The sequence below is a fragment of the Rhinolophus sinicus genome, linkage group LG03 (assembly GCF_036562045.2).
Source record: "Rhinolophus sinicus isolate RSC01 linkage group LG03, ASM3656204v1, whole genome shotgun sequence".
In the NCBI taxonomy this organism is placed as follows: Eukaryota; Metazoa; Chordata; class Mammalia; order Chiroptera; family Rhinolophidae; genus Rhinolophus; species Rhinolophus sinicus.
This window is the reverse complement of record NC_133753.1, coordinates 97,826,924-97,852,081: the sequence shown is the minus strand read 5'-3', so window position 1 is coordinate 97,852,081 and position 25,158 is coordinate 97,826,924. Positions and strand designations below refer to the sequence as shown.

Sequence of the window (25,158 nt, the reverse complement as noted above, 5' to 3'; positions counted from 1 at the left end):
ATTAATTCTGAATTCTCAATTCTTAAAGGCCAGGGCAGGCGATTTCTTAATGTGCTTACCTTTGCAGAGGGCAGACACTACAGTTCAGCAGAGGAGGCCCTGCGCTGGAAACTGTCAATCTTGGAGGCTAGCCTGGGTCAGGACATGCTGCTGGTTTCAGGGCCACGGTGTGGGTGCAGGCCTGGGAGGGGCTCTTGGGCTGTCCGTAGCCTCCTGTTTTGGGGCAGTGTACCTCTGGACACCATGGAGCTCCAGCCCCACAGTGTCTGCCAGGAGCCTAGTCCTGCACTGTCTCTGGAGGCATCTTGATTTCACCTTTGGGCCTGTTGGGGTATCTTGGGACTCATAGGCAAGAAGGAGAGGGTAGCTGGAAACAAAACTTGGAATGATAAAGCAAAACTTCCTGGTAACAATATCTTTCTGGCTGTGGATCAGGGTGGAGGGCCAGGCAGACGGCCCCCTATCTTAGCTGGTGTCTGCAGTGTGTGAATCAAGTCCACCGAGGTGTGTGGGTTCTGGATGCCCACGTGCATCTCTGCCACCTCCTCCCCCGTCTCAGTGCAGTCCACCTCGGGGGAGGCATCCCATAAGCACCAGATAAGTGGATTTCCCATCCACAGCTCCCTTAGGCACAAGCCACGGCGGAGGGGCTGGCCCTCGGGCAGAGCTGATGGGAGAGCTGCCTGGCTGCTCAGGTGACCAGAGGGACTGGACCTAGATCCCACACGGGGTCACACAGGGTCACCAGGTTGCCTGCAGGAGCTCAGCCCTGTGCACCTGGTGGGCAGAGACCTCCTAAAGCTGGTCTGACCCGGCCTCGGCACAGTGAGTCCTGGGCACGCAGGAGGCATCCCTCTTTCTGCTTGGGGAAGGGGCCTTCTTAATTATATCCCCCTCCACTCACGTGGAAATGAGTTTGGATTTTCTGAGCACACACCAGCTGGCTGGGGGGAGGCAGCCCAGAAGGCTGGGGAAGGGGGAGAAGAGAGAAGGGAGGGGAGGGAGCCAGGCCAAGATGAAAAATTATCAGTGTTCCCACAGCAGAGCAATGACGGGGCTCCCAGTGCGCCCCACAGCCTACCCTCTGCCCCACCTCTCCCTTGAGAGAAAACATCTTGCTCTTGCTTATAAGCTGGGAGTGGTCACCACTCAGGCCAGCCTGTCCTCGGAGAACCACAGCCTCCATGGTCCAAACCACTGAGCTGGCCATTAGTGAGGTTGCTTAACGGTAGACTTGTAGGCACCCTCTGAGGGGTCCTCCCGGACTCCTAGGCCAACCCTCATGGGCTGGGTGGAGTGGGTCTGAGGCTCTGAGAGGGGACCGGGACCGCCGCGGATGACAGAAGACCACCAGGCGGCCTTGTGCCTGTCCGCCCGGGTTCCCCCGTGGAATTGCCCGGGAGGGGATGGCGAAGGTTCCCCTTGCGGCGGGCACTGCGCCCCCCTTGGGCAGCCAGGAGGCGAGAGGCTGCGAGGGGCGGGGGAGGGGCGGGGTGGGGTCAGGCGTTTGACTCCGCCTCTTCGTGCTGGTATCAACCCCGCGGTCGGTGCTGGCTCAGTCTCTGCTGCTCGCTGCTGTCGCTCCGGGGCTGCGGGATGACACCGCCTCCGCCTGGATGCGCCGCCCTCGGCATCCCGCGCGCCCGCGTCCCCAGCCCGCTGGCTCGTTCTGGGCTCCTGCTGCGGCTGCTACTGCTGCTGCTCGGGGTGGCCGCCACCACCCAAGGCCACCCGAGGAACGGACCTCGCATCTCCACTGTCTGGAAAGGTAGGTGGCGCCGCGCAGCTGGCGGGGCGCGGGATCTGACGCCGCGCGGAGCGGGTGCGGAGTGTGAGGCACCGGAGGGAGTGCGTGCGAGCGGCTCTGGGGGTCCCCGGCTGTCCTTGCAAGACGCGTGCGGGTCTGGGTGAGTGTGAGCGTGCACCCTGGCACGCCGGAGCGGCTGGAACGCTGCGGGGAGCGAGCGGCGCGGCCGGAGCCCCGGCTAAGTCGCTTCAAGTCCGCCCGCAGCCGGGATCCGCAGAGCCGGGGTGCAGGGAAAGGAGCGGGCCCCTCTCTCCACCCAGAGGCGCTCTCGGTCCTCCGGCGCCAGGTTCCTCCGTACAGGACCCTGTCTCCGGCCGGGACCCCTACCCACAACCCCCTTCCTGAGCTGTGGGCTCCGTTGTAGCTCGGGGCGCAGCCTGGGCCGGAGAGGGGGGCGCGGACCTCTTGCCGCCGCTGCTGCGCTCGGGCTGCGGGAACAAAGACCCCGCTGCCTGCCCCCGCCCCCGCCCCAGCCCAGAGCACGGGCCGGGTAAGGGGGTGGGCACCCTGTGGCGAGCTGGGACTTGGTACGGTGCGGAGGCTTGGGGCACCTGGGCGCTGCCTCTGCAATGCCGGTACCGGCCGCTGCCCCCTCCCCCCGTCCGCACGTGGCAGTTTTCACCAGGAATCGGCGCCAGCGTGGGGGGCAGTGCCCGTTGGGTGGGGCGCGGCGGTTGGGACGCCCCCCCCTCTGTGGCCGGGGGATCTGGGGCGGGGGTGCAGCTTTTAGGCCGATGTGCATCTGTGAAGGACCGAAGTCTCCCCCAGGGTCACCTCAGTTTAAATCCCTGTACAATGGGTCAGAAAGCCGGCAAGGTGGGGTTTGAGGCTTTCTTCGGCGAGGGACTCAGCTCTCCTCCCCTACGTTGCACACAAATGCTTGCCGCCCCCAGGACGACTGGTTTCTTTCCCAAAATTTGGCGGTGCTGCAGCCCCCTGTGGTGGTGGTGGTGGTGGACTCGCAGTGGGGGTTGGGGGGACTTGTCTGTCCCTGCAGGAGCCCTTTGATGCCTGAGGCGGTTTGCAGGGATTGTCAGAGCCTGAGCATATCTGGGGCAGGTATTCTTAGCAGAGAGGGAGAGGGAGAGAGAGAGAGAACCCACACAAAACCAGTGGCCCCCGAACTGCAGCTGCACTGGATGGAATGTGACTCTCCCAAGGTCACTGGGCAGTATGTGAGCTCACAGTGCAGACAGGACTCAGTTCTGGCAGAGGACCAGTGCTGGTACTGGGTGAGGGAGGGGAGAAGGATTTCGGCAGTTTCTTGGCCTTGAAGGAGGACTTGGGAGCCGACTCTGTTCCCCAGCCCCTGGCGTTCCTGGTGGGAGTGGAGGGCCTACTGGTGCATGCCTCCGGCCCAGGCTTCCACCTTCACAGCGTGTTTGCCTTGCCTCCACCCCTCCCTTGGCTGTCCTGGACAGCACAGCATTGGGACCTCTGAAGAGGACAAATGGCCATATCTGAGTGTTCTAGAGTCTCCCCCTGCACCAGACCCCTTGCATTTGGTTCTGCTTGCCCCCGCCCCACAAGTCTTCCCAAGACCCCTCCCCGACCTGCTCAGTGCACACCCATTTCTAGCACTTAATGTGTACCTCCCTGGCACTTAGTCTCCACGCTGAGGCTGTTTAAAGCTGCTTGCCGTTCTTGTACCCACTTTTCAAAGCTCGTGGCCCAGCTCCACCTCTCTTTCATCTGCATGCAGTTTACTCCTGCCTCCATGCTGGCTGTGCCCTCTGCTTGGAAGACTAATGACTCCTGCTGGGGTCCACCAGCCGCTCGCCTGTCTTGTCCAAGGGCAGTCTGTAGTCTTCTTCACTAGTGCCAGACACTCCCTGGGCTAGACAGCCCCTGCCATCCGCCTGTCCCCCAGGACCACCAGCTGGTGATGGTATGCCTGGCTGACAGCTGCCTTGTATTTCCTGTGGGGTGACACATGGCAATCGGGTAGGAATGGGCTTGGCAGGGCAAACCCAAGAGTGGGGTGAGGGGACCACCCTCCTGGCCTTGCTGTAGTTAGTATAGGCCTAGGTCCCTGTCACCAGTGGGTGGGGGCAGTGCAGGTAGCCTTCAGGAACAACTAGATCAAGGATAGGGGTACTTCTGGAATCACTTCTCTAATGAGGCCCAGGTCGGGCTTTTAGTTTTAAGCTAAGACAGGTGTGGGCACTGAAATAGGTATGGAAGGTTCTTCTTCGTCACTTGTTTTCTGCTTCTGGGATCCCTACGCCCTAGGGAAACATTAGATCAGGGAGTCCTGGGAAGATCCCAGCCTGCGCTTGTCTGGGGAGGTTGAGGCTTCTCCAGCCTGTTGAGTCCTGGCCCAGAGCAGCTGTGAGCGTAGAAGGATGTGCCAGCACTGACCTGCTGGGTGCCCTTGAGGTCCGCACCTGTCTCTGGCTATCAGAGCTTGCCAGAGCTTGAAGGGCTCTGGAGATTGTCCTCTGAGGGCTGTCACTGACACATGGGCCAGTCAAGGATGTAACGGCCTGACCCCCCGCAAGCAGGGGTGGGAGAGGAGTGGGTTACTGGTGAAGCAGGAGGTTGGCACGCCTGGAAGCTGTGCACAGTTCCCATTCCATCCTTGGTTGGAGGAGATAGAGAAGCTCAGGGACGTCCTGACCCCCAAGGTCAGAGGTGAGTCAGCCTGTCCCCATGAGAAACAGCCCTGTCTTTAGTCTCCACCTGCCCAGCCTGTTCCTCTTCTCCCTGGTCCAATTAGATACCCGGATGTTATTGTTGACTTGGAGGCTGCTGGGGGAGCCCTTATGGAGCTGCTCCCCAAGGCCGGGGTGTTGTCACCTCCTCCAGGGGATGAGGTCACTGCTGGGGCTCCCTCAGCATCAGCATTTCCAGTGGAATCCTTGCCCCATGGGGACTTGGATGTGCTCCTCACCTTCAAGGTGAACCCCCTCGCAGAACAGGGGCGGCAATTCCCAGGAGGAGAGGGGGGTGTCCTCAGCTGGGAGGGATGAGAGAGATGCTCGGTGACGTCACCGGCAGCTTCTTGCCAAGCTCCTGGCCCCTCTGTCCTGGACAGTGAAGGTTCTGAGAGCTGGCTGGGCTGGGTGGGTGCTGGCACGGACCCAGGATGGCCATGGTCTGGCGGAAAGATGGCAGGCTGGGAGCCTGTTTCTGGTCCCAGCGCTGGCCTGAGTTTCTGTGTGATCTGGACAAGGGCTTCCTTTTTTTGAGCCTTAGTTTCCTCAAATGTCTAAATGGGCTGGAGGGAGGCGTTTATACTTATCACAGTACGAATCCACTGGGATTGCTACCTCTCTGGCATTGGCAGCGGGTGTGGGGGACCATTCAAATCTTAGCTGTGAGGAGAAACTGGAGACCTGGGAAGTTAGGGGAAATCTTTGAGTTTCGTGTTCTTTTCTATCTTGGTCTTTCATGAGCCGAAGGCTGAGAATCAGCAGGAGGAAGTGGCTTATTAGTTTGTGGCCTTATGAGTGGACATAGTAATTCAGCATTTTTGACATTTGCTGGGGCCAACCTTGTACTGGTCCTGGGGCTGTGCTTGGGGGTCCAGGGATGAGACACTAGACAAGTCCGTAGACTTTTCAGTGTAGATGGGGATACCAGCAGGTCAACCTGCTGTTACAGTGAGATGTGGCAGATCCTATAAGAGAGGGCAGCTGGGGGCATTGAGCAGATTCTTAACCCAGTCAGGAAGGGCTTCCTGGAAGAGGTGGTAAGCCAGGATGGCAAGAGCAGCAGGAGGGAGAGGAGGGAACAGGAAGAAGCACCTGATTTGACAGGATTTCAGACCCAAAAACGTGCAATTAGGACCAGGGAGAGGAGGCGGCGGCAGTGAGTGGGGAACCCCAAGAGGGAGGCATTGAGTCAGCCTTAGCCTCCAGGTTCCAGGAAGGTTTCTTGTAGGAGGAGACATTTGAACTCAGCCACCTACCTGACCTTCCACAACCAACCCAGCATTGGGAGGAAGGATCATGGCTGTCAGAGAAGGCCAGTGTCCCAGCTCCCTGATGGGAAGCTAGAGCTGGGTCTGGGAGACCAGGGCTTGCAGCAGCGCCTGACTCCTGACCGTGGGGGTTCTCCAGGTGAGGAAGCCTGTTCCTCAGAGATTCTATGCGAGAGTGGAGCTCCCACAGCTCCAGCGGGCCCTGCTGGAGGGAGGCGGGCAGAAGCCTTCCTCTGACCAGGTTCCCCTTCCAGGAACCTTCACCTCCTTCGTGGGGGCAGATCACTCTCCAGACTGGGAGGAGGAGGGAGAGCTGGGCTTCCTAGGAGGAGGCCCCTGCCCTTAATGGGCAGATGGAAGCAGAGGCTCCGCCCACTTTCCCTGGGTCCAGCCGCCTGCAGGGAGCAGTGGTGGGAGTGCGGGCCCTCAGGTAGATAGCTGGATCCCCAGCTGACTTCCTGTTTCCCCCTAACCTCATGTCACTCATTTTAGCCACTGCAGGGCCTCTGGCTATGTCACAGGCGACTGACCCACTTCCCTGCTCTGGTTGGCAGCTCTGGGGCTAGAAAACTTCCCCTCTTAGTTTCCTTTTTTGGGCATGGCCTGGCTGCCTCGGAAGCCTCCTCTCTTTCAGGGTGGAGGAGGAAGGGGTCTTCCTAGAGCATAGAGGACTGTGTCCCCTTGTTGGTGCCCCGCTCAGAGAATCTGAGTGGCCCCCTTTCCTAGCCAGCCCAGGCCCTGAGGGACCAGGAGATCCGACCTTCCCACCACCCGCACCCCCAACCGTCAGCCTCCAAGCCCTTTACTCCCCCACCCTTGGCTCTGGCCCTGCTTTGTCTCCAGGACTGTGCCCTGGTCTCTGTGACACCCCTATCCCTCTGCGTCACCATGTTGAGCGTTCCTCCTAGGACATGCTGCGACAGAGACATGAGGTGGACTGCTTTCCCCAGATAAGGTGGGCTGGCTCCCCCTTCCACCTTGTCACCCACACTGCTTCCCTCACCACTCGCCAGCTCCCCATGTTCCCCTTTTCAGGGCCGTTGTCCTACTCTGCTCGCCATTCCTCCCTGCTTCCCATTCAGCCTCTTTTCTGCCAGTGCGGTCGCACTTCCTCCAGGAAACTTCTTGGATAACTTCAACCCACATAGCCTGATGGGACAGAGTTTAGGACATCAGAAAAAAAATGTCAGAGATCAGCTGGTCCAACCACAAGTGCCACAGATGGGGAAACAAGGACTGGCCCCCGGTCTCCCAGTAAGACAGGCACAGCGGGGCCGGAGCTGTGTCTGCCCGAGCCTGCTCCTGGCCTCAGTGCCTGCCCTCCCTCCAGTGTCTGTCGTCATGCTCTGCCCCTATCCTCCTTGGACAGCTCAGCTGAGCCCAGACTCTTCCTGCCTCGACCTGTCTATTCCCAGGAGCCTCGCTGGCCATGACCTTCCTCCCTTTAGGACCTTAGATTTGGGCCAGCTCCACACTTCTCTTCTAGCTTTTTCCTCAGGGCAGCTGGGCCTCGGGGTCTCGGGGGCAGGTTGATCTGTCCATGGCTTGGGCTAATCTGGGTTTAACCCTCGTGGCAGTCTGGGATTAGGCTGATCCCGTGTGCCTCCTGTGCCACCTGCTTCTAGCACCCCCAGGGCAGCCCTCACAGGAGGCAGCTAGCCCCGCCTCTGTGCCGGCACCGCCCCCGAGGAGCACGCAGGTGTCCAGAGAGGTGGACCTGCCGCCTAGGACTAGAGAGGCACCTGGGGAGGTGAGGAAGGACCAGTAGGTACAGCCAAGCACTGTGATGGGATAAGAGGAGGAAAGGTCAGTGTGGGGTCATCCAACTGGGGAGATCTCCAGGGAGAGGGTGAAGAGCCAGGCTGGGGCCGGGCGCCCGAGAGTAGGGTGGGGGCAGGTGGCACAGACAGCTGCTCTTGTTTGTCTGTTGGGCCTGGGTGAGGAAAGGAGGTCACATGATGAGCTCAGCACCCTGTCCTAAGGTGACTCCTCATTGGACAGGGGGGTTTGGCTTGCCCCTCCCTGCTATCTCATCGGCCGTCGCTTGCCCAGCCCTGTCCTCGGCTTGGCCTGGGACCATGGCGTGAGAAGAGACCCGACCTCACCTTCAGGTCTCCACACAAGACATTGTGAACTGAAAGAAGATAGTGTATGCCAGGTGGTGTAGCAAGCACAAGGTCAGAGGGGGCATGGAGCAGTGAGGGGTAGAGTGGTCTAGAACTTCCTGGAGCCAGGAGGACTGAGACTAGAGCTGGACAGGTAAGACCACAAGCACAGACAGAAGCGGAGAGGGCAATGAGGGGAAGGAAGGACACGAGCACAGGTGTGGAGACTGGAAGGAGCGCGGCAGGGGTGAGCAGATGTGCGTGGGCCTCGACTGCCAGCTAGAGGAGCGGGGCTCTGCCGGCACGGGCAGTTGGGAGCCACAGTGGGGTCTTGAGCTGACAAGCCAGGGATGGAGGCAAGTGTTGTGTGTGTTTTTTTAATTTTTTAAATTTTAAAATGTTTTCAATTATAGTTGACATTCAATATTATATTAGTTTCAGGTGTACAGCGTAGACATTTATATAATGTACGAAGCGATCCCCCCGAGAAGTGTAGTGCCCACCTACACCGCACATTGTTAGCACCATATTACTGACTGTACTTCCTGTGCTGTACTTCACATCCCCGCGACTGTTTTGTAACTGCCAGTTTGTACTTCTTAATCCCTTCACCTTTTTCACCCTTCCCATCCCCCCAACCTCCCTACCATCTGACAACCATTAGTTTGTTCGTTGGAGTTTCTTTCTGTTGTATTTGTTCATTTCTTTTGTTTTTTAGATTCCACATAAAAATGAAATTGTATGGTATTTATCTTTCTCTGTCTGACTTATTTCACTTAGGATAATACCCTCTAGGTCCATCCATGTTTTTGCAAATGGTAAGATTTCTTTTTTTTTTATGGCAGAGTAATCCATTGTATATATGTACCACCTCTTCTTTATCCATTTGGCTATCAGTGAATGCTTAGGTTGCTTCCATAGCTTTATTGTTGTAAATAGTGCTGCAATAAACATAGGGGTGCATATATCTTTTTGAATTAGTGATTTGGGTTTTTTCGGATAAATACCTAGAAGTGGGATTGCTCGGTCACATGGTAGTTCTATTTTTAATGTTTTGAGGAACCTCCATAATGTTTTCCATAGTGGCTGCACCAGTTTGCAATCCCACCAACAGTGCGCGAGGGTTCCCTTTCCCCCACATCCAGGAGGTCAATGTCTGAATGTTTTGGTCCAGTGCTGGCTGGGTAGGAACCTTGTGGGGTGGATGTTAAAGAAGGGCTTTCAGCATCTCCTGCCCGTCCGTCACTGCGGCCTGCCCCAGACCACAGAGCGGTTCTATTTCTGGGCAGACCTCGTAAGACTTCTCTTCCTGGTTAGTCATGCTGCTTGGTACTCAGGGCTGCGCCGCGCCCCGCGTGGGGCCTGCACACCCACGCTTCCTCACACACACTCCTTAGGGCATCATGGATAGAGGTCAGGGCTCAGGCTGTAATTGTGTGGGAGGGGCGGCCTGGAAGCTTCTAAGGGTCCATCTATGGAGCATTACAAGCAGATTCCAGAGAACCTAACCTGCCTGTCAGCCTTCACTCCACCCCTTCAAAGCTGTGTGGTCCTGGGCAAGTAACTCCCCTTCTCTGCATCTCGCTGCCCTCATCTGTAAAGTGAGGACAATGAGAGACCCCACCTCACAAGAGTGCAGTGATGATTAAGTGAGTTAATATACCCACAAATCACTGAGAATCGTGCCCGGCATACGGCAAGTGCCATGGAACCAGTAGGGGGTAGGGTGCCAGTGTCGGCGTTGTCCTCCTCGCCCTCGGCAGCTCTGACTTCTGCTGAGATGCAGCCCTGGCAGCCCGGCCCCTGCCAGCTCCCGTGCTGCCCTTGTACTGCCCTCCCCCCGCCCCCGCAGCCCAGGCTAAGGCTGAGCTGCGGAACCTTCTGTTCCTCACCAGTCTTCCCATCCTGCCTCTCTCCCTGCACCTGGGGTGGTCTGGCGTCTTCTGTCCTCTCCCCCACCTCTACCCTGGCTCTGGGCCCAAGGCAGGCCTGCCATCTCTGTCCATCCTGTCCTTTCAAGGAACCACCAGCCGACCTTGGCCTCACTCTGGGGGTTTTAGAACCTGCTGGGTTGAGGAATGGGTGGAAGGTGGACCTGCCATGGTGTTCATCCTGGGTTTCCTGCCTTCCCTGGGCCTAGAGCCTCCTGTCTGCGCCAGCTGGGCCTCTGTGCCAGCCTTCCCTCCCTGAGCCCTGGCGTGGTTCAGTTCCCCACAGCTTGCTCTCCAGCTGCCCCTTTCCTCCGAGCCTTTGCTGGTCTCCCCACCAGCCAAGCCTTCTGGGCCTTTGAGCACAGTGGCTCAGTGCAGAGAGCACACAACCCTTGTTGGCTTGGAAGGGCCTTAGTTTTCCTGTCTATATAATGGGGGTGCAGACCCTTGTCCTGCCTTCTTTACAGGGTGGTTAGGAGATTTGTTGGGTGAGTTCATGGAGGCAGATGAGGATGTGGCTTCTTCTGCTGCTTCCACCTCCAAAAAGCCATCCCTGACTTGGCTGGCACTCCCAATCCCTTTCTAACAATGACTCATGACCTTAACCCTGATGGTTTTGTGATTTGTTCCTAGAACGATGGTGGGTCATAAAACCTACACCTTAGCAAGTACCGGTGGGTCATAAAACCTACACCTTAGCAAGTACCAGCCCCTCCAATCCACAGAGTAGGAAACAGCTCCGGAAGGCGCAGCCCGTGGTCACGGTCACAGCTAACCAGCCAGCTGCCCAGCTGCCAAACGAAGCACAAGGCTTCTTGGAGTCAGGGCTGAGGCTACTCGTGAGCTATGCTCCCCACCCACAGCTGACCTTGGTGGGCGGGAGCAAACGCCCCTCAGCCCAGCACACAGCTGCCTGTTCCCTGAGTGATAAAGAGAGGCAGACCTCTCACTCCCCTTGAGCTAAGTACTGTATCAAGGGCCCACCATGTGCCCAGCGCGTGGCTCTGCCCCTGCCAGGCAGCTACCTGGAACCCTGTCCTGCCGCATGTCATTGGCACCCCAGCAGCCCCTCCTTAGTACAGGCCGGTGCCACCTGGAAACTGGGCTTCTGGGTATGAGTCGTGGCTTCTCACATCGTTGAGCCTGTATTGATGCATTTGTTCCTTTGCCTCCACCCCAGTGGAAAGGTTTCCCTTTGACACAGCGTTGAGTTGTACCATTAGTCAGTCCTTTGGATGTGAGACCCTTGCAGATGAGGGCCCCACCCGGAAGGTAGGTGGGTAGGTGATTCCCATCAGTTATCAGGTTAGTGACTTATCACCTAGTAGGGAGCGGGAGGGTAGAGAGCAGGTGACACAGGGAAGTGGAGAGGTGATATACAACATTTTACAAACCTAGAGGCCCTCAAAGAAGTGTAGGCTGTGGTCCCAGAGGGCTGGAGCTGGGTGCTTGGGTACCAGAAACCTTGAGCTGTGGCCTGGCCCTGCCCCCGTCTCCTTTGCTGTGTGCCTTGGGCTAGGGGCACAGCCTCTTTGGCCGCCATGCCCCCGTAGTTCAATGACTGTTCAGATCCCCTCCCTTCCACCTTGACCCGTGGGTGTGGGTTCCAAAGGGTAGAGAGGCTACTGATTCCTGGACCCCACATGGGCCTTCCCTCTTCAGTCTGCCAGCTGTGTGGTAGGCGAGCGTGTGAGGTGGGCCTGGTGGTTCAGGGTGGGGTGCTGCTGTGGGAGAAGGCGCCTGCCTGTGCCCGGCCTCTCTGACCGCCTGACTCAGGCGTTCCCTGCTGGGAATGCTGGCTATCCAGATGCCTGCCATTCTCAGAGCCCGCCTCAATGCCCACTGTCAAAGGACTCCTAGGGGTTAGCATTCAAGGCCTGTTGGGTCAGTGGGTCAGGTTGGAAGCCTGTCCCTGCCCTGACCAGGCCACGGGGGCCAGTCCTTTGTTGCTCCCTTCGGGGACAACAACAACCCACCCACCAATTCCAGCCCACTCCACCCTCCCCTTGGGCTGCCCTCTTTCATAAGCAATGAGAATGTGGGGACAGCAGTGACCCGACAGAGACAGCATCCAGAGACTATGAGGAGGACCGGAGTCCTACCAGGCGGCCTGCTTTGGAGAACCTCCCTGTGGAAGTCCAGACTGGCCTTGGGCACTTGTCCTCTGGACAGTGGTGGGAGGGTGAGGGGCACGAAAGGAATCAGCTTTGGTTGGTTCCAACAGGATCCGAGTCCCGTGGAGCCCAACTGGGGGGCTGTGCCTGAGGGTGACCCTCCCACACCGCCATGTTCCTGACCCTCATCCCAGCAGAGCTGGGCCTGATGCTGTGAGGAGGGCGGCGCCTCAGAGGGCCATGGAGGCCTGCGGGGTTCTGGGCAGCCTGAGTGTGCTCTTCCTTGGTCCAGAAGGAGCGAGGATTGGCTCAGAATTCCATGGGGCTGGGGGGAGCGGTCTCGTGCCAGGCCGCCTCTGGGGCCATGCCTGCCCGTGTGCCCCTAGCCCCCTCCGCTGCCTGAACCCCTGGTTATTCTGGGAGCTTTTAGCTACCACTTAGTCAGCCACTAATGCGTCAGGCTGGGGAGTGAGGGGGAGACACGGTGCCAGACGGTGCTCCTTTTAGAAATCCAGGATGGGAGCAGAGGGGGCTGGGCAGGCAGGGAGCAGGGAGGTGCGGGTGCTGGCCCTGCTCCTAGGGAGGAGGGGCAGCACTGCAGAGGATGGGCAGCAGGACAGTGGATCCTTGGGTGGCAGCACCTCCCCTCCCCCTCATACAGGGCCTCAGCCTACCTTCCCGACCTGTAGTTAGGGCTCTGTCCCAGCACACAGTTAGCTTTCCCACCTTTGCTGGGGCTCTTTGCCCTACCTGGAATTCTCTGGCTGCCTGTTCCTGACCTATCTAGCTTTGATCTGTCTCCCCCATCTCTTTGGACTCATAAGGAAGCAAAAACACGCATTTAGGGATGTCGCACTTGCTCCCTTGGCAGGGCCTTTTTAGGGGCAGCCTCTGGCCTTGCTCAGCCCCTGCATGGGCAGAGCCGTGACGGTCACCCCCTCCTGGCCTGGCTCTTTCTGTTTTGGGGCCACAGATTCTGGCCCTGAGGCTTGGTGATGCCCCAGGCAGCCGTCCTGCCCCAGAGCCCCCAGCCCCCCACTCCTGCTGACCTGAACAAAGCTTCCTTTCATGTATTCATCGAGCTGCCGCTCAGACACTTCCCTGCACAATCAGGCTCTTTGAGGCTGTGGGAGCAGGGCTGGGGCTGGGGTGGGGAATGGGCCAAGGCCAGGTCCTGGGGCTGGGCTGCTGCTACCCCTCATCCACACCACCAGGCGCACAGCCCCGAGGAGCAGGACCTGGGGGTCAGGGGAGGCAATGCTGGCTCCTATTTGTTCTTCTGCAAAATGGGGCCAGCATCCCTGCCTCCCCCGCACCCAGGCACCTGCAGCCAGGATTTGAGGGGCGTGGGCCTCAGGCTTGCAGTTCTGTGTAGGACTGTCCTGGCCTTGGTGTAGCAGCCCCACCCTCCCTGCCCCCTCAGAAATTACTTGTGAGCAGCCCTGGGGCTGCCCCGATGCAGTTGTACTGAGCGTTGTGGAGGCTTCCTTCCATGTGGCTGTCGCACCCTGCTGACTGGATTCGGGGGTAGGATGGTGTCCCCCTCACACCTTGTTCTCAGGCCAGGCCACTGCCTCTCCCGTAGGCTTGACTCCCCAGGCAGGACTGCGACTCCTAGACAGGGGCTCCGTCAGCCCCCTCTGGGCTCCTTCCCAGGGACTCTGCACTGGTGGTGGCCTCTTGCTGGCGTGCTGGTGAGGTGACCAGTGGAGGTGGCCAGTATGCCTGAGGGCTGGGGCTCCTGCCCTTTGGCCTCGGGGGAGGGTTCAGATCCCTTGCCCAGCCAGCATCTCCAGGTGCACAGCTTTTCCTGGCCCCCGGCTGCCTGACGGAGTGGGAGGGGGCTGGTACTGCTGCCTGGAGCCCGGGCTGTAGGTGAAAGGGGAGCTGTGGGAGCTGAGTCAAGAAGGCCTGTGTCTTCAGCCTGCTGACCCCAGCACTCTAATTTTACCCCAGCTGGAAAGGAGGGGGAACTGGGGCCGCAGCCTTGACCATCACCCCTACCGCCAGCACCCAGCACAGAGCTGGGCCCCTGCCCTGCACAGCTGGGGGTGAAGGGCGGTGAGCCTCGGGGTGCAGGGAGAGTACTTGGGCTGCTCGTGGAGTACCCGAGGAGAGCCAGGTAAACCGGGCAATGAGCTCAGCACTTATTCTGGGGCTCACCGTGCTGGCGGCTCCCTGAACGCTCCTGAGAACCAGTACTCACTCTGGACGAGGCAGTCTGTCCTGCCTCTTAGTGTGACCTTGGGCTGGCATGTCCCCCAGGGGCCCTCAGTTTCTTCCTCTGCAGTGAAGAAGGCCACAGCTGAGGTGAAGACTGTGATACCCCACTTCCGGGGTGACTTGGCCATTCAGGGATTATCTTAAGGAAAGGGAAAGAAGGTGCGGGTTGCACAGTGTGTCGTGCTCCTTGCCCTGCTAAATGCAGAATCAGTAGGAATGGCTCAAATGGCAGCAAGAGGGATTTGGGGCAGACTGAGGAAATGGCAGTTCTTTTCTGTCTGGGCTGGAGTGTGTCCTGCCTGGGTGTCACTGCTAAGCTGGTTGGCCCTGAGTTTGCTGCAGCTGAGTAAACAGAGGTCAGGCTGAGTTCCTGGGTGCGGCCCAGGCTGGTCAGAGGGAGGAAGATGGAGCTGCTGTGGGTGATTGCTGGGGGCACAGCCACAGACTGGCCGTGCCTGTAATTGAGTTCTGCCACCAGGACAAGCTCAGCAATGTCACCGGAGATGAGGTATCTTCTCTCTGGAGGCGGTGGCTGCAGACAGTTTCCTTTTTGGGCAAAATTGTCCGGGTCAGCCTTTCTGTTTCAAGGCCCAGACTGTGCTCTGTGAAGAGCCTGTGTCCTGGAGTTGCTGGTGGGGGGTGCAAGCTGGCACCTCCATGGAACTGACCAGAGTGGGCCAGGCAGGAGTCCAGTTGCGGGCAGGAGCTTGGGCTCTGGTTCAGGGCCTGCTGCTGACTGTGTGACCTTGTACTGCCCCCTCTCTGGACCTTTGTTCTCCCATCTGTGAAATGGGAGAGAGTGGCCCTGTAGATTACTTTCCAGCTCTGATTTAAGCTGACCTGCTCACTGAGGAGCTGGGGTGGGCCAGGAGGGGCGGGAGGGGGCTTCCTGAAGGAGACGATGGGGTCCTGAGCAAAGTAGTTCCTAAGAACCTGGACTCTAAGTGGGGTGCTTAGAGGGCTTGCTACCTGCAGGGGATGGAGGTGGCCGCTTGCTCTGTCCTGGGCAGCAAAGAGCCTGACAGAGCAGGGCCGTAGACCCTGGTCCCTCCTGCGTGAGCCCAGCCCTTTAGAACAGCCGTGTGTGTGTGTATGTGTGTGTGTGTGCTGGGGGGGTGCTGTTCTCCTCTGGGGTCCCTAAATCATGCCCCCACCCTGAGGTGACACATACTGTAGGGCAGGGGACATGGCTTTGAGGCGCGGACAGCTGTTTGCTGTACTCTACCAGGGGACCCTTCACTTCTGTCCACAGCTCTGAGTCCTGGCGCTGGCCCCAGCCCAGGCCCCAGCTCTGGTTGCCAGGCAGGTACGGGTGTGCCTGAGAGTGGGGGCACAATCTTCGTGCCCAGGACCCAGCTTCAAGTTTCTGCCAATTGCCTCCTCAGGTCGCACAGGAAAGGACCAGGTGGACTTTGGCTTGGCAGAGCCTCACACTGTGCTTTTCCATGAGCCAGGCAGCGATTTTGTCTGGGTGGGTGGACGTGGCAAGGTCTATCTGTTCAGCTTCCGCGAGGGCCAGAACACCTCTGTGCAGACGGTGAGCCTGGGGTGCACCCCCCTTCCCTCTATATCTCTCCTTGTCTCCCCTCTGGCCGTGGTGAGGGAACTCAGGGAACCTGGGGGAGGGTGCTGGCATCTTTCCTAAACTGATCCACCCCTCATTGTATCCCGTAAATGGTCCCTGGGGGGGGCTCCCTAAAGATCATCCAGATGGCCAGGTGGGTAGTGCTGACGGGGGCGGTCCGCTCAGGAAGCTGGGCTCTAGAGCCCCATGGCCCCGGTCTTCTGAGATCTCCAGGCTGGGCCCTGAGCTCTGCGCTTGGTCTGGGTAGCAGAGCAGCCTGTGTGATCTTGGGTGAATCACTCACCCTCTCAGAGCCCTAGTCACTCACGTATAATATAAAATGAGGTTGTCCTGAGGTTGCATAGAAAGCACGTATGGGGCATCTGGCCGCCAGCAGAGTGGACTAATGCTTCCCCTTCCCTCCTTCCCCCCAGGTGAATATTGGCTCCACAAAGGGGTCCTGTGTGGACAAGCGGGTGAGTGGGGAGAGGGATTGCAGAGGGGAGGCTGGGCTCCTTGGAAAAGGGATGGGAGTACCTGAGAGTCTGAGGAAGGAGGCGTGGCCCTGCCTTGGGGTTCCCAGTCTGAGGGGAGACACAGTCCTTCTGTTCCTGGGGGGTTGGATCAGCAGCACCCCTTCTGGGCTCTCCTTGGAGGCTGCCTCCATGCTCAGCCTCCTGAGGCCTTCTTCCCCTTCTGGGCAGGACTGTGAGAACTACATCACGCTCCTGGAGAAGCAGGGCCAGGGCCTGCTGATCTGCGGCACCAATGCCCGGCGCCCCAGCTGCTGGACCCTGGTGAGAAGGCCCCTCCCGTGTGCCCGGTCTGGGTGGGCTTCTGCACCCCCAGGTGGGATGGAGGTGGGGGGATCTCAAAGGCTGGGGGATGTGGCCCCTGGCTGGGAAGTTGGCACCCATGGGAGGCTATCTGACCCTCTTGCTGTCCCACAGGTGAATGGCACTGTGGAGTCGCTTGGTGAGAGGAGAGGCTATGCCCCCTTCAGCCCGGATGAGAACTCCCTGGTTCTGTTTGATGGTAGGGCTATAGCTGGGGCAGGAAGGGCCGCCGGGGGCTGCTGCCCTGGGCTGGCGGAGGGGGTTCAGCTCCATGGCCAGCAGCCCAGGCCCAGGGAGGGGCTTCCAGGAGCTATCTGCCTTACCCAGGCCCCTCCCACTGTGCCCAGGGGAAGAGGTGTACTCCACAATCCGGAAGCAGGAATACAACGGGAAGATCCCTCGTTTCCGCCGCATCCAGGGTGAGATCGAGCTGTACACCAGTGACACCGTCATGCAGAGTGAGTCAGGCTCCAGCTGGGTGGGGTCGGGCCGGAGGCTGTGGGTGCCCAGGGCAGCAGCGGCAGCCTCATGGTCCCTGAGAGGCTCCAAGGGCTGCTGGGGGCATCGGCCAGTCAGGAAAGTGGGAGACGGGGACAGGCCTGAGCAGCCAGAGCTGAGAAGGTTGGCCTGGCAGGGAGCAGGGGAACAGCAGAGGCAGGATGGGCCCAACACACTCTGGGAACCAAACCGAGGAAGCCCCAGACCCAGAGTGGGGTCCCCTGGAGCCATGGGCGCTACACCGCCTCCCTCCTCATTAGGGCTCTGCCAATTAGGCAACAGGGACATAAAGGTCCCCAGAGACCTTCCACCAGTCCCAGGCATGAAGTCATTGCTCCTGGGGCCATGACATCTTTGTAGGGGGAGAGCAGCACAGGTGTGGGTGGGGGTGCAGTCACAGGTCCCTTGGGGTGTTAGGCCTGACCTTCTGAGTTTATTACAGGTTTGATTTGCCCTGGGTTTGTTTGTGCAGACTTGGGGGTTCACCCTGAGTAGGCTCCCCAGCCTCATCCCAATTTCAATGTGCCCCTGCCAGACCCGCAGTTCATTAAGGCCACCATTGTGCACCAGGACCAGGGCTACGATGACAAGATCTACTACTTCTTCCGGGAGGACAACCCCGACAAGAATCCCGAGGCGCCTCTCAACGTGTCCCGTGTGGCCCAGCTGTGCAGGGTGAGGCGTGCGGGCCTGTGTGTGCGGCCCTGCGTGGCCCAGCTGTGCAGGGTGAGGCGTGCAGGCCTGTGTGCCACGTGTGTGAGACGTGCGCGTGAACTGGGTGTAGGACTGTGGGAGTCAGTGTGTGCACAGGAGTGAGCGTGCATCTGCGAATGGGATGGTGTTTGGGTGCGTGCACGTGTGTGTGTTATCATGGGAGAGTGTGTCTGGGTGTTTGTGAGTATGAAAGTGTTGGCCTGTGCGTTTCACCGCCGTGGCGGTGCCAGGGTGTGTGCGTGTTGAGTATGCATGTGTGAGCATGAGCGGGCACATGTGTGTCGGCCCACGTGCTCTGTGAGGACCGCCTGCGGGTCCCGACCCTTCGCCCCAGGCCTTCTGGAGGGAGCCCGGCCTCAGTCACAGGATGCCCCTGCCTGGGCCCCTCACAGGACCCGCTCCTTTCAGAGCTTCCTTTCCTCTTCTGAAGCCTGGGTGGTGGCATTCCTGGCAGCAGGTGCCTGTGGGTGCTGAGGGGCCTCCTCTGCTCCCCACCCTTCCAGGGGGACCAGGGTGGTGAGAGTTCGCTGTCCGTCTCCAAGTGGAACACCTTCCTGAAGGCCATGCTGGTGTGCAGTGACCCCACCACCAACAGGAACTTCAACAGGCTGCAGGACGTCTTCCTGCTCCCCGACCCCAATGGCCGGTGGAGGGACACGAGGGTCTATGGCGTTTTCTCCAACCCCTGGTGAGCGACCCTCGTCCTGGGCTGGGGCTGCCATTACTTACGTATCCAGTAGGGATTGGCGGCTTGTGTCCTGCTGAGGGGATGGCTGATGTGGCATGAGCAGGGGCTCCAGGCTCAAGGGTCAGGGCTGTGGCTGGGCCTGGGCGGGGGACAGTCGTGCTCGGGGGGGATGTGTATGCTGGTGTGTCTGGGAGTCTGTGCACACAGCTGTGCGTGCATGTACTACGTGCGCGCTCATAGCAGTGCCCATGCCTGTGTGTCCACCAGCTTTGTGCCCAGAGTGGGTGCTGGGCTTGGGAAAAGTGCCCCCGAGGCCTCTGGGACACTGGGTGTGGAGTGTTGTCACACTGGCTCAGGCACTGCCTGCGCCTGATAATTCACACCTCTAATCACTCTCACTGATTGAAAACAAGGCAGGTGAAAGTACTGGGGGTGTGTGCGGAGAGGAGGGGGACAGGGTGAGGAAGCCAAGACCCTGCTCTGTGGTCCTGTGTGGGTGAGTCCAGCTGGGCTGGAGAGGGGACGGGTCTGGCCTCCTGGGGCACCAGCATCCTGCAGCTGTGCCCAGAGGAGCGGGAGAATTGCCACAGGGATGCACGTGGGTGGTCCTCCTGCCCAGGGCTGGCCTCCGAACTCAGTGATCCCGTGACAGAGCGCAGGCTGCAGATTGCAGCAGGAAGAAATGAGGTCAAACTTCCTTGCCCTCAGTGGTATCTGACAACTCTTATTTTAGGCACTGGGCTTGGCCCCCAGGATAGCCCCTGCCTTCATGGAGCTCACAGGCCGGGGAGCTTGTTGGAAGGCGGTGGTTGTGCCGTGTGTGGTGCTGGGCTGGCCTGGGGGAGTGGAGGTGGGTGGGTCCTGGGCCCCCCACTGAAGTGGTTTCTGTGACCCCCAGGAACTACTCAGCTGTCTGTGTGTATTCCCTCGGCGACATTGACAAGGTCTTCCGTACTTCTTCACTCAAGGGCTACCACACAGGCCTTCCCAACCCTCGGCCTGGCAAGGTGAGCCCACGCCCTAGCCTTCCCCTCACCCTACTTCCTAGCTACCCACTGATCTGGGCCTGCTCTCCTTGCCAGTGCCTCCCAGACCGGCAGCCGATACCCACGGAGACCTTCCAGGTGGCCGACAGTCACCCTGAGGTGGCGCAGAGGGTGGAGCCCACGGGACCTCAGAAGACACCCCTGTTTCACTCGAAGTCCCACTACCAGAAAGTAGTTGTCCATCGCATGAACTCCAGCCACGGGGAGACTTTCCACGTGCTTTACCTAACCACAGGTGAGGCGCTACCCCGTGACCCCCTTGGCCTGCTTTGTAAAAACGGATATGAAATGTATGAAGAAGAAGAATGTAATTAACATCTGGTTGGATATTATCCCTGGAAGGAAGAATTGAGTGACTAAGAGCTGTCTGAGGTTAGTTTGTGTAGTTGTAGAAGAGTCAGGCAGGGAGGGCTTTCTGGAGGAGGTGGGGGCAGAGGGAGGAGGGGAAGGCATCCTAGGATGGAGAGGAGCAGGTCCCAGGACTGAGGCAGAAATGTGGTAAGTCTGAGCAAAGCCAGGTGCAGCTTTGGTCCAGGCGTCTGACTGATGAAGGGGTAGGAAGAGATGTGTGAGTCAGGAGGATCTGGCACTGGGGAGCCTGTGGATGAGGAACCGGACCCTCTCCCTGCCTGCGGGATTATGCCGGTGAGAGGGAACGTTTGACATGGGATGCAAAGAATTTAGTCCGATGACTAAATTGCTGACTTCCAGACAACAGAGATTTTGCAGTCTTGCAGAGGACTAAGGGCACCTCCTCTTCCCTGGAGGGGACTCCTCTGGGGGAGCAGGTTCTTGCTGGCCCCAGAAGCTGGCGGAATGCCCTGGGAGATTCCCCTGCATTCCAGGAAGCCACTGGCCATGGAGGAGCCAGCCCTGAACTGGGTTTGTGGCAGTTTTGTGGTGCCAGCTATGGGCAAAATGGGGTTCCTGGGAGCAGGTGTGGAGGCCAGTGTGGGCGAGACATAGGTTTTTCTTGACATCGGGCAGTGGTGCCATCGGAAAGGGCAGTGTCTCCCTTAGATGCCTAGCACCCCTGGGGTCACGCAGCCTGGGCCTCAGGTACCCACCCTTCCGCCATGGGGCTTCCTGCTATTGCTGCACCTTGAGGTTATCTCAGGGCCACTGCGGCCTCATCGGTTCCCACAGAGCAGGGCCTGGTTTCTGGATCCCAAAGCCGTACCCCTTCATCCTCTATTCATCCTGGCCACACCCATGGGCCCCTGTCCTTGCTCTGCCCCAGCAGTGGCTGGCCTAGCTGTTGCAGTCAGCCAGGGGACAGCAGGGCACTGGGATGCAGGAGAGGGGGCCCACATGAAGGGGAACTGGGAGCAGGAGTTAGGACAGGGCACCGTGGGCCCCCTTCCTGCAGACCTTGGAGGCGAGCACATTTGAATGAGGGCAGTTGTCTCTTCTCCCTGGGGGCCTTTGGAGAGATACCATTTGGGAGCCTGCAGCAGGAAGAATTGGGGCCAGATAAGAAACAGAGCTTTCTGAGCCCCTGCAGAGAATGGAGGCTCTCACAGCTGAGATAAGCTGTGGGAGGCCGTCAGCAGACTGTATGGAAGGAGGTGAAGGGCAGTGATGGGCAGGCAGCTTGTCAGGCCAGAGAAGCAGCAGCCCGTCCCAGAGCCTGGGGGGCTGTCATGGAATCAAAGGCAACGTCCTAGGCAGGCGACCAGACCATCATCTGACTGGGTTTTTGGGGCAAGTGGTACTCTGGGGAACTGGGGAGAAGGGAAAGGGAGGTAAGCTGTTATAGCAACTGGGACAGTGGGTGAGGTGGGGTTGGAAGACAGGGCCAGGGTGCCCGTCAGTTCCCAGTAGGTGTGAATGGAGGGAGCATTGACCTTGGAAGCAGGCAACCTCATGTGTGACTTTGGGAATCCCTGTGTGGAATCTAAGGTTCTTTTCAGATCTAACATTTTATAAAAAATTAAAAATCCCCAGAGACTAATTGCAATGTGGAGTCCTGGGTTGGATCTTGGATCAGACAACGGACACTAGTGGAAAAACCCATGCAATCCCAATAAAGTCTGCTCAGTTGTGACAAATGTGCCAGTTACATAAGATGGTACCATTAGGGGAAACTGGGTGAAGGATGTACGGGAACTCTCTGTGCTGTCTTTGCATTTTTCTGTAAATCTGAAATTACTACAAAATAAGTTTATTTAAAGAAAGCATATTCCTGCAGAGTCCTGGAGCCAGGGGGGTTATGGAAGAAGCTGAGGGAGGGGTGGGCTTCTGATAGCTCTGGGTGGCAATCACCAACTGTGTGACCTTGGGCAGGTTGCTTAGCCTTTCTGAGCCTCATTTCCTTATCTACGAAGTGGGGGAGACCCCACCCACAAGCGGGGCTGTGGAGGACTGAAGGAGGAGTGGGTTTGGTGCAGCATTTGGGCCCTGCTCCTTCCGTGCTTCACAATCCAGCTTCCGCGGAGCCGCGTGGATCCCTGGGCCAGTCTGGAAACTTCCTGGCTGCCCTCCGGTGCCCACGTCCCTCCCAGGCACCCTCTCCTTGCCCCACCTCTCCCAGTCCTGTGTCCCTCGCCTGAACCAGGACTTCCCAGCCCTCCCCGACCCATGTCCTCCCTGGTTGGTCCAGCCTCAAGGGAGGCTGCCTGGCTCCAAGGTGGGATCCTGCCCGCTAACCCTCTGCCTACCATCCACAGACAGGGGCACCATCCACAAGGTGGTAGAGTCAAGGGACGTGGAACGCAGCCTCATTTTCAACATCATAGAGATCCAACCCTTCCGCCGTGCGGCCACCATCCAAGCCCTGTCACTGGACACTGAGCGGGTGAGCCTCCCCACCCCACCCCTGCCCTATGGCGCTACCCAGTGATGGCCAGCTGAGGACAGGCCTCCTTTGCATGTGATTTGCCTGTCCTTTTTAGAGCCTCTAGGCAGTGGCCAGGGCCTGGGGGCTAGAACGTAGTGTTGGGGGTGGGGGCCCTGCCTGACCTAGTTCTTCTCTCCGTCCAGCGGAAACTGTATGTGAGCTCCCAGTGGGAGTTGAGCCAGGTGCCCCTGGATCTGTGTGACGTCTATGTTGGGGGCTGCCACGGCTGCCTTATGGCCCGAGATCCCTACTGTGGCTGGGACCAGGGCCACTGTGTTTCCATCTACAGCTCCCCAAGGTATGTTGTTGCCAGGGTCCCTTGTCCCTGGGAGAAGGTGGACACAGGAATTGGGGTGGTGTGGACGGGCTGCAGGAGGCATCGGTGCTGGGTGCTGGGTGCTGGGCCGCTCTGGTGGATGCTGGGAGGGGGATGAGGGCAGGGAAGGGCTGGGTCTTTCATCTGGTGTACTTAGCTTCTGTCCTCCCAACTCTAGGCAAGTGCTGCAGTCCATTAACCTAACCGATCCACACAAACAGTGTCCCAGCCCAAAGCCAGGTACGGGGTCTGGCCCTGCCCGAGGCCCTAGTTCGATGAGGGTTGTACAGCCATGCCCCCATCGCCCTATCTGGGGGAAATATGGTCTGGTCCTAGGGCCCCAGGCCGATGGGGCAGGACGGTCCTGTGGAGGGAGCCCCTTGGTGTGCGGGTGGTTGTGAGGGGGGTAGGGTGGGGGAGGCAGGAGAGAGTAAGGAGGCTGGGCCCTCATTTCCCCATGTTCACTGGAAGCCCTGGCCTTGGAGGCCTGGTGAGTGGGGGCGGACACAGCCTGCCTGGGAGCCCGAGGCCCCCCTCACGGTTGCCTTTCCATCCCCACCAGAGGAGGCCCCTGTGCAGAAGGTCTCCCTGGCCCGGAACTCTCGCTACTACCTGAGCTGCCCCATGGAGTCCCGCCACGCCACCTACTGGTGGCGCCACGGGCAGAAGGTGGAGCAGAGGTGTGAGCCCGGCCACCAGAGCCCCAACTGCATCCTGTTCATCGAGAACCTCACAGACGGCCACTACGGCCACTACTACTGCGAGGCCCAGGAGGGCTCCTACCTCCGCAAGGCTCAGCACTGGCAGCTGCTGTCCGAGGACGAGGCCAAGGCCGAGCACCTGCTGGGCCACAGCCACGGCCACGCCCACGCGGCCTCCCTCTGGCTGGGGGTCCTGCCCACACTCACTCTGGGCCTGCTGGTCCATTAGGGCCCCTGGGGCTGGGCATGCTGCGGGCTCTGCAGCCCCAGGCCACTGGGAAAGTCCCCCTCAGAGCCGCCGGCCCGGGAGTTCTGTGCCCGCTGCTGCCCCCAGCGGGACTGCACAGCCCCATGGGGGACACCAGGCCCGGAGGTGGCCAGGAGCAGGCAGCTGTTGGGCCCGGGTGGGGCGAGGGCAGCGGAGGCTGGAGAATGAAGGCATCGACTGTGAAACGGGCATCAATGACCCAAGACTATCGTCTGTAGACTTATTTTTAAAAAATGCCTCCTCAAACTTGACTAAATGCAGGCCAAGAGCCTGTGGGCCCAAGTGGGGTGGGAAAGGAGAGCTGGCACCGTTTCCGGACCTTCAGGCTCAGGTCTGAGTCTTTTCTGGGTTCTCTGTATCCAGATTGCCCCTCACCCTCCCTCCTGCCATGGCTGGGGCTGGCTGGTGTTCCTGGAGGCCCAGGGCTGCCGTCTGCGGGCCCCTCACCAGCCCTGGGACCCACTAAGGCAGCCCCCTTGCATGTTTATTGAAGGATGTTTGCTTTCCGGACGGGAGGACGGAAAAAGCTCTATTTTTATGTTAGGCTTATTTCATGTATAGCTATTTCCGACTGCATCTGTATGAAAATACCAAAACTACATGCTGGGGGTGGGGTGGGGTGGGGTGGGGTGGGAGGCGCTGGGAAGACATGGGTTGTAGGGGGTCCCAGTCTGAGGCTCCCGGGGATGGGATAAGAGTCCAGGGACATGGTGGCATGAGTTCAAGGAGATGGCATGAGCTGGCTCTGCCCCGGGAGCTCAGGCTGAGGGGGACATTGTCCAAGCCCCCTGTGTGTGTGGGGGGGTGGTAATGGGAGGGGGTGGGGTGAGGGAGACAGGGGAAAATGAAGGAGAAAACTGAGCCCTAGTTTCACACATTCATTTAGAAGGAGTTGGGTCCTCAGGGGGAGGTTCCAGGACTCTGCCCTTGGCATTGAGGGTTGGGGGATGGGGGTGCTCTCCCCTCCTCCAGCCCCCTTCCCCAGGGGCTGTGCTTCCATGCTCCTAGCCTCCCACCTTCAGCTCAGGACATGTTATAACTTATGCTAAACTGTGAATTCCAGTGGGGACTGCCTGGGCCAAGCTCTCCAGGTGGGTGGCTCTGCCCCAACCCTGTCCATGGATTTCAGCAGAAAGCTGGGCCTTCTCTGGCATGTCTGGCCAGCCCAGGGCAGGGCCTGGAGCCAACGGCCTTCCAGCTTTGGCCCCTGCATCTCTTCTCAATGCACTTTAATGATGTAATATATTACTAATAAACAAGCTATTTATTTACCTGTGCCTGTTCCTTCCCTTCAAAGCCATTCTGATCAGGGGATGAGGGTGCGGGCTCCTCTTTATGATTCTACTTCCTGCCCGTGTGAGTATCACACATCCTCTCACTGGCCCTGTCCTTAGAGCCTTAGAGAGGAAGACATGCTCAGCTGGGCTCCCTGCTCGTGAGGCAGGAGTGGGGTCTGAACCCATAGCTGCCTGCCCAGACATTGACCCGGGAGCCCAGACAGCTCTTGCACTCCACCTCCTCTCCTCACCTCCTCTCCTCACCTCCGGCTGGCCTTCCCCTTCCCAGCCTCCACCTCCCATACT

At 59.2% G+C, this 25,158-nt stretch overlaps 1 protein-coding gene across 2 annotated transcripts; it reads left to right on the top strand.

The window, feature by feature from the left end:
* The first annotated feature begins 1,520 nt into the window (after positions 1–1,520).
* On the top strand, positions 1,521–24,846 carry SEMA7A (semaphorin 7A (JohnMiltonHagen blood group)). 2 transcript variants are annotated; one of them, XM_074328274.1, is made up of 14 exons: positions 1,521–1,768; positions 15,491–15,642; positions 16,104–16,145; positions 16,374–16,466; positions 16,620–16,704; positions 16,853–16,963; positions 17,539–17,729; positions 18,221–18,405; positions 19,304–19,412; positions 19,488–19,686; positions 22,121–22,248; positions 22,434–22,588; positions 22,785–22,846; positions 23,169–24,846. In XM_074328274.1, exons 1-14 carry the CDS (start codon positions 1,597–1,599, stop codon positions 23,534–23,536), a joined length of 2,052 nt encoding a protein of 683 aa, XP_074184375.1. In that variant the 5' UTR covers positions 1,521–1,596; the 3' UTR covers positions 23,537–24,846. The 2 variants fall into 2 exon arrangements, with proteins under 2 accessions (XP_074184375.1, XP_074184377.1); XM_074328276.1 differs by having other exon boundaries at positions 1,523–1,768; positions 17,539–17,678.
* The last annotated feature ends 312 nt before the right edge of the window (positions 24,847–25,158 follow it).

Bases quoted from the DNA above. Each gene is read 5' to 3' on its own strand.
- SEMA7A (XM_074328274.1), top strand. From the start codon at position 1,597: ATGACACCGCCTCCGCCTGGATGCGCCGCCCTCGGCATCCCGCGCGCC. The intron at 19,413-19,487 runs GTGAGCCCACGC...TCTCCTTGCCAG, and splicing joins CCAACCCTCGGCCTGGCAAG to TGCCTCCCAGACCGGCAGCC. The intron at 19,687-22,120 runs GTGAGGCGCTAC...TACCATCCACAG, and splicing joins CGTGCTTTACCTAACCACAG to ACAGGGGCACCATCCACAAG.